General features: G+C 52.2%; 2 protein-coding genes across 3 annotated transcripts; one reads left to right on the top strand and one right to left on the bottom strand.

Annotated features, from left to right (window-relative positions):
* Positions 1-156: 156 nt before the first annotated feature.
* cpxm2 (carboxypeptidase X (M14 family), member 2) lies at positions 157-6,465 on the bottom strand. The gene is made up of 14 exons (XM_052069388.1): positions 6,203-6,465; positions 5,020-5,121; positions 4,700-4,809; positions 4,437-4,576; positions 4,269-4,353; positions 4,028-4,178; positions 3,861-3,949; positions 3,120-3,243; positions 2,716-2,912; positions 2,192-2,371; positions 1,627-1,924; positions 1,413-1,552; positions 1,132-1,231; positions 157-844 (listed from the first exon to the last, which is right to left on the bottom strand). The coding sequence occupies exons 1-14, from the start codon at positions 6,435-6,437 to the stop codon at positions 585-587; spliced, it is 2,211 nt and encodes a 736-aa protein (XP_051925348.1). The 5' UTR covers positions 6,438-6,465; the 3' UTR covers positions 157-584.
* Positions 6,466-9,536: 3,071 nt separating this feature from the next.
* On the top strand, positions 9,537-12,997 carry LOC127603318 (ras-related protein Rab-5C-like). 2 transcript variants are annotated; one of them, XM_052069498.1, is made up of 6 exons: positions 9,537-9,959; positions 10,725-11,018; positions 11,369-11,520; positions 11,740-11,862; positions 11,935-12,028; positions 12,304-12,997. In XM_052069498.1, exons 2-6 carry the CDS (start codon positions 10,847-10,849, stop codon positions 12,438-12,440), a joined length of 678 nt encoding a protein of 225 aa, XP_051925458.1. In that variant the 5' UTR covers positions 9,537-9,959; positions 10,725-10,846; the 3' UTR covers positions 12,441-12,997. The 2 variants fall into 2 exon arrangements, with proteins under 2 accessions (XP_051925458.1, XP_051925459.1); XM_052069499.1 differs by lacking the exon at positions 9,537-9,959 and adding an exon at positions 10,509-10,532.
* Positions 12,998-13,234: the final 237 nt, after the last annotated feature.

Raw genomic sequence — 13,234 nt, 5'->3', positions numbered from 1 at the left:
CGTGAAACGGTGGCTGCAATTCCTTTCCATTAAATGAAGAAAACAAACTATTCCGCCAACGTTAGAAGAGTCGCTTTCTTCTCTATTTCGCGAACGCCGCCAACCTCGACACTGAACTCATTTGCGAGGAAATGAAAAGCCAAATAGCATCTGAAGTGGAGTTTCGGGACTTTATTTCATGCAAAGCAACGCACCTATCGCTTGCATTGCCCCTGTCGCGGTTTACATAACTTAACGGGCCCTCTATGTACATACATGAGGCGAGATCAGGCAGGCGATCCGTTGGCTCTTTTATTATTTACGGAAAAGAGCAAAGCTTTCGGAAACGTGACGAGTACGTCCCATGCGTCGTTCCCCCGCTACATCACGCATCATTAACATTAGCTTCTCGCTATACACAACGTCCGTGCTCATATTCGTTAGCCCGTCTATGGCGTTTGCTCTTCTTAGCGTAACTGAGCAGATTTTTGGTCAATGAAATGATTTTGCTCTCCAGGATGTTGAATTCTCTTTTGTCCGATGTGTCCGTTTGGCAGTAAAAGTCGCCCGGGACCGACGAACGTCGCCCACTTTTCCGGCCGCCATTAAGTCCCCGATGGTCTGTCACGGGAGCGCCGGGCGTGCGGCGGCCCGACGGGCGCTTTGCCGCCGCCTCGCTTGTTGAATCTCTCCATGATCTCCCGGATGCGAGACAGGTTGGTGCGGCCCAGCGTGAAGTCGCAGCGGGTGGCCCCCATCTCGTAGCCCACTTCGCACTTCTTGCTCACCATGCCGTAGCCCTCGGCCCGCGCCGTCACGCGGTACTCGCCCGGGTTCAGCAGGCGCCAGTAGTCGCCGTCTGCGGCTGGAGCGCAACGATCACAAATGATCAAAGCGCACGTGAACGTGCACCAAATTCAATCTTGGTGTGGGAATCGATCTCCAGAATGTGTCTCGTTTCCAGATAGGAAATACAGACTGACATTTTTTTTCCCCATGCAGCAATATGCCCCCCAAAAATCGGAAATAAGAAGTGGCTGCCTTCAGCGCGATGATTTCCAGAATAAAAATGGCTCATGTTCGCGCATTTCGGCAGTGAAGTTTATTTCTAGCCGTTATCCTAAAAAAACAAGTTGAGCCGCGCTTGCGTACCCGTGCGAACGTCGTGGCCGATGCCTTCCACGGCGATGGTGGCGTTGGCTATTCCGTTGCCTTGCAGGTCCCTCACCATGCCTTTGATCCCACGATGCACCTGTGGCGTGGACGCAACAACAAGCGCCGTTTGAGCTGCCTTTGATCCGTCTGAGCGTCGACTTGCCAACATCCATCCAGGCTTGAGAAGACGCAAACCGTGGGCAAGCTAACAATTCTGATCTTTCTTTTACACTATCTTGTCTGTGTTTTTTTTTTTTGTTTGCGCGTGTGCGTTTTGCCTGTTCCATGAAGACGAGAAGAGACTCGCGATTGTTCTCCCACTCCTCCGGCAGCTCGCTCTCGTGAGGGAATTTGTCACAGCCCACGTACATGGACAGCTCAAAGCAGTTGGTGTGTAAATAGCTGAAGTCGTTCATGCCTGCCAACACACACACACGGCCTCCATGACACGAACCGAAAGTATGGCGTGCGCATTTGGCCGCGGTGACTAACTTCCCGCCGCCGTATGCCAGGACGCGCCGTTGATGGTCCCGTCCTCCTTGGCAAAGTCCTCCCTGTGACACACCCGCCGATTGGCGGCCGTCATGAGGCGGTGGGTGGAGGCGTAGGCGAAGGACAGCCAGCGGAAGACGTGGTCGTCCGGCGTGGGCGTCTGCTCCCGGGTGGCGCCCTGCGAGCGGGTCTTGTCGTAAGGGAAGGTCACCACCAGCTCGCCCCCCTGGAGGTTGCCGCCCAGCACGAAGGGGACCTTCTCCATCCAGCCGATCAAAGCACGCGTCTCCACGGCGACCTGCGGCGGGGGATGTGAAGGTAAGCATTCAGGGGGGGGGGGGGGGGTTACCACAAAGTGTGCTGCTGTGGGGCCTTTCTTGGCGTTTTTCATCCACATGAAACTTTCTTTCCCATGAAGCAGCCTTCTGATGAGGGCACGGGATTCTTGCACACCCCCCCATGAAAAGTGGCCGAATGGTGCAAGTCCACATTCCGTGGCGATGCTCTTGAGCAAACCACCATCAATAAATGGGCGGAGGAAGTGGCCAGTCGAAGCCGGACTCACCGAGGCGTTTTGGGATCGGTACCAATCGGGAACGGGCACGTGGTGGTTGGCCATCCGGCGAGGGACCCGCTTTTTGGCCTCGGCCTCCCACAAGATGGAGTTGAGGTCGGGGAAGTTGTGGTGGATGTCGATGCCATCGTTGCTCCACCGGCCCAGGGACCAGCCGCTCAGCTCGGAACCCTCCGGTTTCAGGGAGGCAACGACAAAAGGCAAATGTAAAAATGACCAACCGCTGATTTCATCAGATGAAATGAAGAAATGCATTTTCATTTGTGATTTAGAACCCACCCCCCCACCCCACCCCCAAATGCAGGAAACAAATACACGGGTCTTGATCACATCAATGCCAGTCGGGCCAGATGAAAGGCGGCAACGGGCCGCGCTTTGCCTGCCCCCTAACCGAGCTTGTGCTTGAAGTTGCCTTGCCTTGATTGCGCCTTGCAGTCGTTTGCTTGATGACAGACGACAGGCTGCAGCCCCCCCCCCCCGTCATCCCACCCACCCGTCCGGCTCGGCGGACCTACCGCTTCAAAGGCTTTCTCGTAGCCATCGGGGTTGACGGACGGCAGCAGGTGGATGCGGGTCTCGTCCACCAGGTGTCGCACCCGCCGGTTGCCCGACAGGTACTCCAGACACATGAACTGCATCAGCAGGAGGAGCAGCTCGCGGCCCAGCACCTCGTTGCCGTGGGAACCGGCCGTGTAGCGGAACTCGGGCTCACCTGGAGAGGAAAAAAAAAATGACGGCAGAGGCGCAAGTAAGTCTCCTGTCTTAACCTCAAGTTGCAAGTTCCAACTGGCGTTTCCTTGACTTTTTTTTTTTCTCCCTCTCTTCATTTTGCTCGCTAGCTGAAGCTTTTGCGTTGGCACCGACGGATTCGATGGCCAAAAGGGGAGCGGCTTGGAAAACGGGTGCAAAAGAAACTCACCCGCTTCGTGCTCCCCCGGCTTGTCGGAAATCTCGATGGCGTACAGCTTGAGGCCGCCGTGGCTTTTGCCGATGTTGTAGATGCGAGTGATGTTGGGGCACATTTCGTTCACCACCTTCATCAGCTGTGCGGCCACAAAAAAAAAAGGTTGAATGGGGGGGGGGGTTAAAAATAGCGCCTGCTTTCTTTTGCCAGGGCCTCCCCTTGAAGCCGCAGATTCAAGAAGGCCGCGGTCCATTCAGCTGCCCTTTGATGGCTTCCGCTGGAGTGTTTCAAGGCGCCACATCAAAAACGGAAAGAGAAAAAAAAAAGCCAGGAGGCAACTGGCGGCAAAGCGTCGTCCGCGACAGCCGTTGGGGACTCTGTCCGGACTCGCATTGTGGACGCACGGTGACCTATGCGGCTTTTGTCCGCTTTCAAGTGCTGGATTCAAAATGTCACATGGATTTAAAAAAAAAAAATCATTTGGGAGGTAAGCAAAGGTTGAACGGGGCGTTTACAATTCGAGCTGCGAGAGAGCCCATTTCTAAATTCTGACACGTGGATGTTGTTTTTTTAGGGGGGGCGGCACATCACCGAACGGACGCCGTTGTCATCATTTGCAAAAGCCCGCACGCAGCGGCTCACGAGAACTACACCCGATGGAGTCGAATGACCGAGCCTGAGAAGAAACGTCATCGGTGAGCTTTTTGAACACTCGGGGCGCGAAACGAGCGGACGCGGCGCCGCCGAGCCACTGACCTGCCTCATCTCCTTGTAACTGTGAAGCGTGAAGTCCAACTCGTCGGTGGTTATCACCTCGTTGCGCCGGCGGTAATAATTATTTGGGTCTGTGGGAGAAAATGGCCGTTCAAAAGCCGCCGAGCGACGGGCCTCCGGCGACGCGTCGCGCGGCGACGGCGGCTGACCTGGCAAGGGGCATCCGAGTATCTCGGCCCTCATGCAGATGCTGCCTTTGCTGAACCAGGACTGAGGGTTGACGCGGATGTAGCGAGCCACCAGCGGGGTGGGCAAAATGTTGCGCACCGGGATCTCCTTTTCTCGGTTTCCTCTGAAGATCTACTGAGGCAAAGGAGATGGCCAGTCAGGATGCGGTTCCGCCGCGCAAATCGGGGCTAGCGAAGCCTTTTCATGGCGCGCGCTCCTCACCATGTCCTCGGTGCCGTTCTTCACCGTCACCCACGTGTGACTGTCGTTGCTCACCATGACTTTGTAGGACGTCACCCAGTCGCTCCTGTTCAACAACAGCCAGCGCGACGCGCGAGCGGACACGTTTGATCCTGGCGGCGTGCGCCATCTGCAGCTCGGCGTACTCACGACCAGTGGGAGCTGCGGCCTTGCGTGATGACCCCCGTGAACTTGGTCAGCCTCCTGGCGTCCACCTCCAGCCACTGCAGCGGGTCGTCCCTGCCGGCGCACCAGGCCCCGTCGTAGAGGTCGTCCTCGTAGAGGCCGGCCTGCGGCGCGCACCAGATGGGCTAGCTGTTTCCAGTGAAGCGGTACCCCCCCCCCCCCCCCCCGCCCCCGTCCGAAAGGCCCAACCGCTCACGTCTTTCTTTTCTCTCTGTCGCAAGCCTCACCTGAATGTTGAGACGGCCTCTGTGCGCTCCCAGGCCGTAGCGTTTGGTGGTGGAGGCGTGGAGCTGGAAGTCGTCGATCTTCAACGTCTCCAGTCCCATGGGGGGGCACTCTGGGTAAAGTAGCACACCAGGAAGACGTGCGCGCGTCTCACAAACGGGCCTGGACGCATTCGCTTTGGAAAACGCGAGCCGCCGTAAAACATCCGAGGGGGAGGGAAAGAATTTGGGCTGGAAGCAGCCATTTTAGTATCGAGGGATTTTCTCCTCTGTTCTCTGGACGTGGTTGGAAATCTGGATTGGCCTCTGGACTCATTTCTTACCGCCTTTAAACGCCGTCGGCTGTCCGCCCCCTTGCGAGCTTCCGTTTGGGCTTTTTGGGTTCGCCTTCTTGTTGCTCTCCGCTTTTTTCTTGGACGATTTGTCTAAGGGAAAAAAATGCAGATTGGCACGTGAGCAGATTCGCTTTGGCTTCTATCTTCAGTTGAACGTTTGAGGGACCGAATTGTGGCCGTGAGAAAGGAAACGCTTGCGATGGGCTGAACGTGCTTGCGTCCGAGACTGACAGGAGCATTTTACTCGCAGCCTCAAGCGAGGGTCCCGTCGCCCATCCGTCAAACGAGAGGCACGGCTGGGCCGGGGAGTTGCATTCCACTCAAGATTGAATGAGGGGAACATTTTTCTTCCCCCCCCCCCCCCCAACCCCCTCCTTTCATTCAGCCAAACGTCAAGAGTGCACTCATGCGATAGCAATCCGTCGCACATCTGAAAGCGTTTATCCTCCGACTCTCGCACGGAGGAACGCATCAGGTCATCGGCGGCGGCCGCAAAAACCCGTTCAGAAAATTACGCTTGGCAGCTTCCAGATGCACGAGGCCAGACGCTTCTTGGATTGACGTGTCCGAGGGGTTAACATCCTTGGCGGGAAATGTTTACACTCAAGTGGCCAAGCCCCCCAAAGCCCCCCCTTCTTGCATTCGCAGTCATTTCAACAGAAGCCCAAGTGGACTCGGCACTGCTCCCGTCGCCTCCGTTTTGGCGCAGAAAGCGCACAGCTCTGATGGACGGCGCAGCGCAGTGGAGCGCGGCGGCCGCCGTCGCTTTCCCAGCTCATCTGTGGGAAGTTGAGTGGGATGCTTTCAAGGTACAAGGCCGGAGACCGAGACCGGAACTCCTCGAGACGCCAGACATGAGCCGAAAGTTGGCGGGAGACCTAAACGATCAAATGACTTCTCCGACTCGACGGACCTGCCCCCCCAACCGTGGACTCCTGCGGTGGACTCGAGTCCTAACTCTCCAACCCTGACCCGAGCTTGAACTGGAACCATGACCTTGGGCCCACCATCGCCCCTGGAGGCCACCCGCTTGGAAGCCGACCCCCCCCCCCCCCCCCGGCCCCCCACGGTCACACCACCTCCAACTGCGGCAAACGCACCGCACCCGAAACGTGACCGTCAGTCAACAAAGAAAGCCGGGCTGCCCAACGACAAGGCGCTTTTCACCTACCCGCCCGCCTGCCGGCCTCTCCCTCGCCTTTGGCCGCTTTCTTGCCGTATTGTCCGGGCGGCCGGTCGGGCCCCTGCGGCATCCGTGCCCGGGCGTACCGCTCCCTCGTCAGCAGCTCCCGCATGTAGTGGTCGTCGCCGTCATCGCCGGCTGAGCCCGCGCTGAGGTCGGCCAGCCCCGCCAGGAGTGCCAGCAGAGCCAGGGGGAAGAGGAGGCCGGGGCGCTGACCCCGCATGGCGCCACCCAGATTGGAGATTGTTCCCGAGTTAGGCCGCCGAGTGAGGCCGCCCCCGCCGCCGCTGTCCCATCCAATGCGTTCTCTTCAGCGCGCTTCACAAAGTTCTCCCGGCTTTCCGAGTCGCTGAGGAGAGCGGCGGAGCCAGAGGGTCCATGGATGCCTCAGCCTGTGAAAAATGCAGAGAGGGAGGGAGGGAGCGGCGCAAAAGGGAGAAGAAGCGGGGAAAGCGCTTTGACTTTGGATGCTGGCAGGTGACTCCAAAAGAAGGCTTGTGTGTGTGCACGCGCCTGCTTTCCCTCCCCAGGCGGGCTACACACACACACACACATGAGTCTGGGAAGTGTTCAAGAGCCGCTTTTCCTCTCCCATCTCCTCCCACTCTGTCCGCTGGAAGCCTGGGAATGTTTCCTCTCTCTCCTTTTGGGAAGTCGAGCAGCCGATAAGCTGGCAAAACCAAAAGCTTTTGCATCCCTCCAAATTGCTGTCTGTCGAGCAAAAACAATGCTGCATCGTCTGATTTCTGCGGCCGATTTCATCAAAGTGCAAGCGCGAGCAAAGAATTGTGGGCGCGCGCGAAGCGAAGCCGTCACTTCCTGACGATGCGATCCCGTGCCTCCTTCAAGGTCAACATTCCGAGCAGTTGCTTTCATCAGGGATGAGCGTGCATCGTGTTCCAATTTATTTCCAATATAAAGCTTCAAGCGGGAGACACGTGGCCTGCTGCTGTTATTTGTTTCAACAATGCAGAGAACCCCCCCCCCCCACCACCCCCTCCCCACCCCTCCCATGTCTTCTTTCTTTCTTCTCTGGCACACTCCCAGACTGCATGCTTGTTCTCACAAATCTATTTGCAATGACTCTGATTTCTTTTCTTTTTCGTTGTTTTTTTTAGGATGCCCCCCACTGAGAAGGCCCCACCAAACTATCTGTTGACTTGTTCATCACACGCTTGGACTTGATTCATGTGGACAGCGCGGCTGCAGGTCGCTGCAGTAACGGTGTCCGTCAACGGCCGCCCACGCCCAGCCGCACCCCCCCCCCCCCCTCTTCCAACACCTGCTTTTGTAATCGCGTGTCCGCATTGGCGCCGTGCGCTTGGACTGCAGTTCAAAAAGAAAGAAGGGAAACAGATGTCGGATCCGAAAGATGCGGTGACGGTGGAATGCATCGCGTTGTACGACTTACAAACGGTCGCACGGTTGCTAACATAAAGAGTCATTCTTCCCACAGAGCGCAGAAAAATAGGTTTACCGCGAGCATTGTGGAATGCTGCACTGCGACAGATGTGCGTTGCGGCACCAACAGATGTTTGAAGGCTTAAAATTCCCACCGCATCGACGCTCCATTTTGGAGATCCTGTCTGATTTGTCGCGCTCTTTGTTAGCGGTTAGCACTAGCGTGAGCGGAACTGGATGAGAAGCAACGATATGAATCGGTGAACTCATTGAGCGTGAATGTTTGTATTCGTTGAATGGATTCCAACCGTTTACGGGCGCACGCACAGACTGGCCTTTCCAGTACCGTATGTATCCAAGATGCATAAAAACGGCATCACGTGTTTGGCGCTGACTGCTTTTAATACAACGCACATGTGTCAAAACCGAGACGGACACGCCGCTTATTAAAAAGCGAGTTTGCATCAAACATGCAATGAGTAAAGGCCGAAAGTGAGTGTTATCCAATTCTCGTTTACTTTTCATGAGTTGCCAACATTCCTCACTTGCTTTGGCCGTTTTGTGCTGACTCCCATTGAACAGGAATTGGAATGTGATTGGTTGATTGTGAATCGGCAATTGTAAGAGGTCGTTGTTTATTTTTACTTCAGCTCTCAAAAAGATGGAAAGCAATTTTTTAATCGAGTTGCATAAGAGGAAGTTTTGGAATGAGTTAGTTTGGTCTCCTCTTCAGGGAAGATGACAGAAAATCTGGCCTTTGAACAGGGGTGTGTAGACTTTTTTTTAAAACCGGCAGTGTAATTCTGCCTCACAGCAAACCGCAACCACAACAATGCGCCGAGCGTCCATGTTTCCACGATGAAGAAAAGGACCGCTGCGAGGTTGTCATGCAAACGGAGGCCCGCTGAGTGATATTCACGCCAGGATCCAGCGTGATCTTTGCTCTGGCGTCCCGTCGCCCTCCCACTTGTGCCTCCGTGGCATTTCAGAAGCTCGGCCTCCGCGTGCATCCGGCCCGGTGGCTCCAAAATCAAAGTCCTCCCCTCCTCCCCCAAGGGGAACTCTATTCATATTCCCAGCTCCCTCCCCGTACAAAGTCTCCGCTGGTCTGATGGCGGGGATGAGGTTAAAGCCCAGCGGCGTCAAATTCGATTGTCGTTTTAACAACCGACATTCGACACCAGCCACACAAATAGCATTGGTCCAGATTCATGTCCATTGCTGCATGATGAGAAAAGATATCGTCAGAGCGTTCATGAGGTCCAAGGCATAAAAGTCGTCCACGTCGCAAAATATGCAAACCATTTGGATTTAAGGTGTGGACGCACTGAGCCAGAAATCTCTCATAGAAGAGGCTTTGGAGGCAGGGGGAGACTTTGCGGCAGATGTAGACCAGACAAAATGATTTTTTTTTTTTTTCTGGGACCCGGGCCCCTGGTCTGGGTAGGCTTCCCTGAGCTCCAGGCCGAAAAAGTGGCCGCATCTCTACTTGTAGTAATTAGACACAAACCTGATCCGAATGAAATGAAACAATTATTAGTTTTAAACACACTGTTGCTACTCGAGTATTTACTTCTTATGTCCACGCTTTAAAGTACTCTGCAGTAACTGGATTGGAATATTTCCGTGCCATGTATTGCCACCTGGTGGCTAAAAATAAAAGAGGAGGCTAACAAATAAGTAGCTTGTTTTTGCACAAACCGAACTAAAATCAATAATTATAATGATGATGGCCTTATACTTTATGTATTTTTGCTTTACCCAGCATAAGGATACTGTTGGATTGGAACGTTTTCCATTTTCTATTCATGTATTGCTACCCAGTGGTGAAAAAAGGGTGGGGCTGAAGCTAAAGGTCTCTGTTTTAAGGCTGTTGAACCTGTTATGGTAGTACATAAGACAAGGGTGTTTATTTCTCTGTCAATGGAGTACGCCCGTTGAACTTTTACCTTTTCTGTACAATGCGATTGTTTGATGAGCAGGGGTTGAGGGCTGAATTGAGATGATTTGTCATTAAATTGTAACGAACTGGCTTAATTTTGGTACTATTTTCACGGAGTGGTGTTACTTTTAAGTTACAGTACTTCATTTGATGACATAAAATCAGGAGCGACGGATTTGCAATGCCCACATTCACCAGTTGGAGACAGTAGCGTACAGTGGGCGCACAATGCGGGTAAATAGAGTCGACGCAGAGGAAGAAATTACACAAGGCGGAAGTGCAGCGCTATTGTTGTGGCTGTCAACACTTGGCTGACCACAAGAGACGAATAAGACGAGAAAAACTGTTGCCACCGATGACTGACATGGCCGTTGTTGAATTTTGACCGAGCTTCCTTTACTGGTAAGACCTTTGGCGCGTTGATAGTTTGATGTGGGGTGAACTTTTCGCGTCAGACGACAGGTAGTAGGGCTGCTAACAGGATTTAGCCTCGCGGCTATTTGGCGCCGTTGTTTAGACACGACCTGGACTGAACACGGGGTAAATACCAGACAGGTTCACGACAGAAATGCCTTTATTTGGTCACGTTTGTGTTTTTATATGACTGGAATGCTATTTTTTACGCAGCAGCAGTCGAAGCGTCCTTTGCAAAAAAGATTGAGGAAATAAATTGCTTACACTATGGCGGAAGAACAATACTTTGGGGAAACCTTGGGCCTTCGTTAATGCGCTCGGGTTATCTGTGCAGTTTGAATTACTCGTACACAAAGTAAAACTTGTAACGGTGAAGTAAATGATCATGTCAGACATTCTGTGACAAACAATAACCCATTCAAACTCCAAAACTGGAAATACTTTTTGATCAACATCCAGGTAACCAGCAAGAAGCAACTCGGTCCACAAGTCGTCCAAATTCCAACCAATCAAGTTGCGCGCAGCTCGTCATGTGAACCCAACTGTTCAATGCAATGTTTTGTACGGATTTTATTTTTGAAGAAAGGAGCGTTTTTGTTGTCATGATTGGTAGGAATTCAAACTCGGATGACAGGGATAGAATTTAGTTGGTCCTCAATAGATGCATTTTTCAAGCCATGAGCTTATAAATCCATGAGTATAAATCTTTCCATTTTCATGTATTTCTGTTCTTTTTCCTCCTGCGTGTTAAAGGTGCTCCAGCTTCTGGTGTCTGATCGACGACCTTTGCTCACCACCGGTGCCTGAGTGGCCAGTCTGGTTTCATCGAAGCCCAGGGCCACCCCATCCGTAAACAGCCTCATCCCTCGGTGTCAATGGCGGGACGCGGCGGCGGCAGCGCGAGCAGGCCCAACGGCGCGGCGGCGGCCAATAAGAGCTTCCAGTTCAAGCTGGTGCTGCTGGGCGAGTCGGCGGTGGGCAAGTCCAGCCTGGTGCTGCGCTTTGTCAAAGGCCAATTCCATGAATTCCAGGAGAGCACCATCGGAGGTAAGATCCCAAGTGCTTTGTTTTTGTGGGGTGTCCAGATCAGGGTCATAATCATTTGGGATTTTACATTTTAGGGAATTCTCTTTCTGCTTGTATGTATGTAGTTCATTTTCTTTGTTTTAGAGTGACTTTGCTAGTCTTTTTGTCCACAAAACAATCAATTGTTAAAATAATCAATTAATGTGTTTATCGATTTAGGTTAATCACTTGTGCTCGGGCTAACGCTACATTACAGATCAACCAAGTTCCTATGATGGCCAGACGTTTTTTTTTTTTTTTTTGCATAGCTCTGACATGAAATGGGATTTGATGTTGTTGACACGGTGACGTGTGCACTCTGTTCCCCCTAGCGGCCTTCCTGACTCAGACGGTCAGCCTGGACGACGTCACGGTCAAGTTTGAGATCTGGGACACGGCTGGCCAGGAGCGCTACCACAGCCTGGCGCCCATGTACTACCGAGGCGCTCAGGCCGCCATCGTGGTCTACGATATCACCAACACCGTGAGTCGCACTTGCCGCTTTGGGGACTGCAACGAAAGTCATTTTAATTTATTTCGAAATGGGAATTGACCGGGAAATGTATGGAGAGATATTTTTTTTTATTCAGTTGCTGGTGGTGGTGTTTTTTTTTTTTTTAATTGATTAGGTTGATGACTCACAGAATTTTACTCTGCCAAATATCGTAAATTGACCCCAAGAAATCCATTTCGGTTCCCTCAGGACACGTTTGTGCGCGCAAAAAACTGGGTGAAGGAGTTGCAAAGACAAGCCAACCCCAACATTGTGATCGCTCTGGCCGGCAACAAAGCGGACATTGCAGACAAGAGAGCGGTGGAGCATCAGGTATGAGGAGGGAGGGGCCGCACATCTGAGCATCTGCCGCTTTCGCCTTCCCTTTTGACCGTTTGTCTTTAGGAGGCACAAGAATACGCTGATGAAAACGGGCTCCTCTTCATGGAAACATCGGCCAAGACCGCTCTCAATGTCAACGATATTTTCATGGCTATTGGTAAGCGTTTTATTTCTGTCATAAGTGGTCGCAGCGAGGCATCAAGACTGAACAAAAATGTGCTAATAAGATGATGGCAAAGCACGAAAAGCAGATGAATTTTTCTTCCGCTGCGCTCCATTTTGCTGTTACTGCTGCTTCGGAAGAATTCATTCGTATTTTTACTTTCGCAATCAAACGTGCAAGATGGCGAGTGTTGCGGCGTTATTTCTGTTGGCAAACCGCTGTTTTCTGCACTTTTTTTTTGTAAACGGCATCTCCTTTTATCCGCTCAGCCAACAAGCTACCAAAGAACGATCCCCAGGCAGGCAGCGGCCAAGGAGGCCGGACCGGCGCCGGAGTGAATCTGCACGACACGGCCTCTCAGAGCCGCAGCGGCCGGTGCTGCAGCGGCGCCGGCGGCGGCAACTAGAGCCCGGGTGAGGACAACACTTCAGAAAAAGTAACACTGGAGGACAGGCAGAGCCCCTCCCCCGCTACTCTTTCCCCTCCTCCTTCTCCTCTGCTCTAAAACTGAAATTTGAGATGAGATCTCGATCCTTTTTTTTTTTTTCAAAGACAAGAATCACAAGCTAAGTTGGCTGATCACTTCTGACAGGTCTCCTTCTTCCATCTATCTACCTCCCTCTTCATCTTCATCACTTCCAGTTTCCAAACTGTCTTGAATGATTTTTTTTTATTATTATTTTTTGGGGGTGGATAGCTATTTTGTGTGTATATGTATGTTTATGTGTATATAAAAACACAGTATATCTATATTTATATACACACATGAATACTCTATATATGATATGTCTACATATCGTGTGTCCTAGCTTCCATTGCCTTCCCTCTTCCGCAATCACCAGAAAAATAGACATTTTGTTTCCACGCCGAGTTAGTCTCATGAAGGTTGACGGCATCGTTATTGTTTTGAGCATGGAGGAAATAAGGCGTGCACGTGAAATTAATAAAGCTCATGCAAGATCATTTATTTGGGGTTGTTCTTTTTCTCCTGCTATGTCAGCAGAGGGTAGAACAAGTCAACACGCTCCTGTTCAAATGCTCTGATTTTGTGACGTGGGAAAAATATTAATAAAATTTCATACCGTTTCCACCGATCGTGTGGCCCGTAACCTGTGCAACTCAATTGTGCGCCACACTCATTTGCTAATTTTTAATTCGCCTTTTGAAAAGGAGTCTTTTTGGAATGACTCTTGAACCACT

The sequence above is a fragment of the Hippocampus zosterae genome, chromosome 7 (assembly GCF_025434085.1).
Source record: "Hippocampus zosterae strain Florida chromosome 7, ASM2543408v3, whole genome shotgun sequence".
NCBI lineage: Eukaryota > Metazoa > Chordata > Actinopteri > Syngnathiformes > Syngnathidae > Hippocampus > Hippocampus zosterae.
The sequence above is the reverse complement of the archived record's forward strand: the minus strand, read 5'-3'. Positions and strand labels throughout refer to the sequence as shown.

What these genes read in the sequence shown, in the direction of transcription:
- cpxm2 (XM_052069388.1), bottom strand. Translation starts at nt 6,437, where the DNA reads ATGCGGGGTCAGCGCCCCGGCCTCCTCTTCCCCCTGGCTCTGCTGGCA. An exon ending in GTTACAAGGAGATGAGGCAG is followed by an intron (nt 3,244 to 3,860) that starts GTCAGTGGCTCG and finishes GTGGCCGCACAG; the next exon opens with CTGATGAAGGTGGTGAACGA. An exon ending in TTCTCGTCTTCATGGAACAG is followed by an intron (nt 1,232 to 1,412) that starts GCAAAACGCACA and finishes TCCACGCCACAG; the next exon opens with GTGCATCGTGGGATCAAAGG.
- LOC127603318 (XM_052069498.1), top strand. Translation starts at nt 10,847, where the DNA reads ATGGCGGGACGCGGCGGCGGCAGCGCGAGCAGGCCCAACGGCGCGGCG. An exon ending in AGAGAGCGGTGGAGCATCAG is followed by an intron (nt 11,863 to 11,934) that starts GTATGAGGAGGG and finishes GTTTGTCTTTAG; the next exon opens with GAGGCACAAGAATACGCTGA. An exon ending in CGATATTTTCATGGCTATTG is followed by an intron (nt 12,029 to 12,303) that starts GTAAGCGTTTTA and finishes TTATCCGCTCAG; the next exon opens with CCAACAAGCTACCAAAGAAC.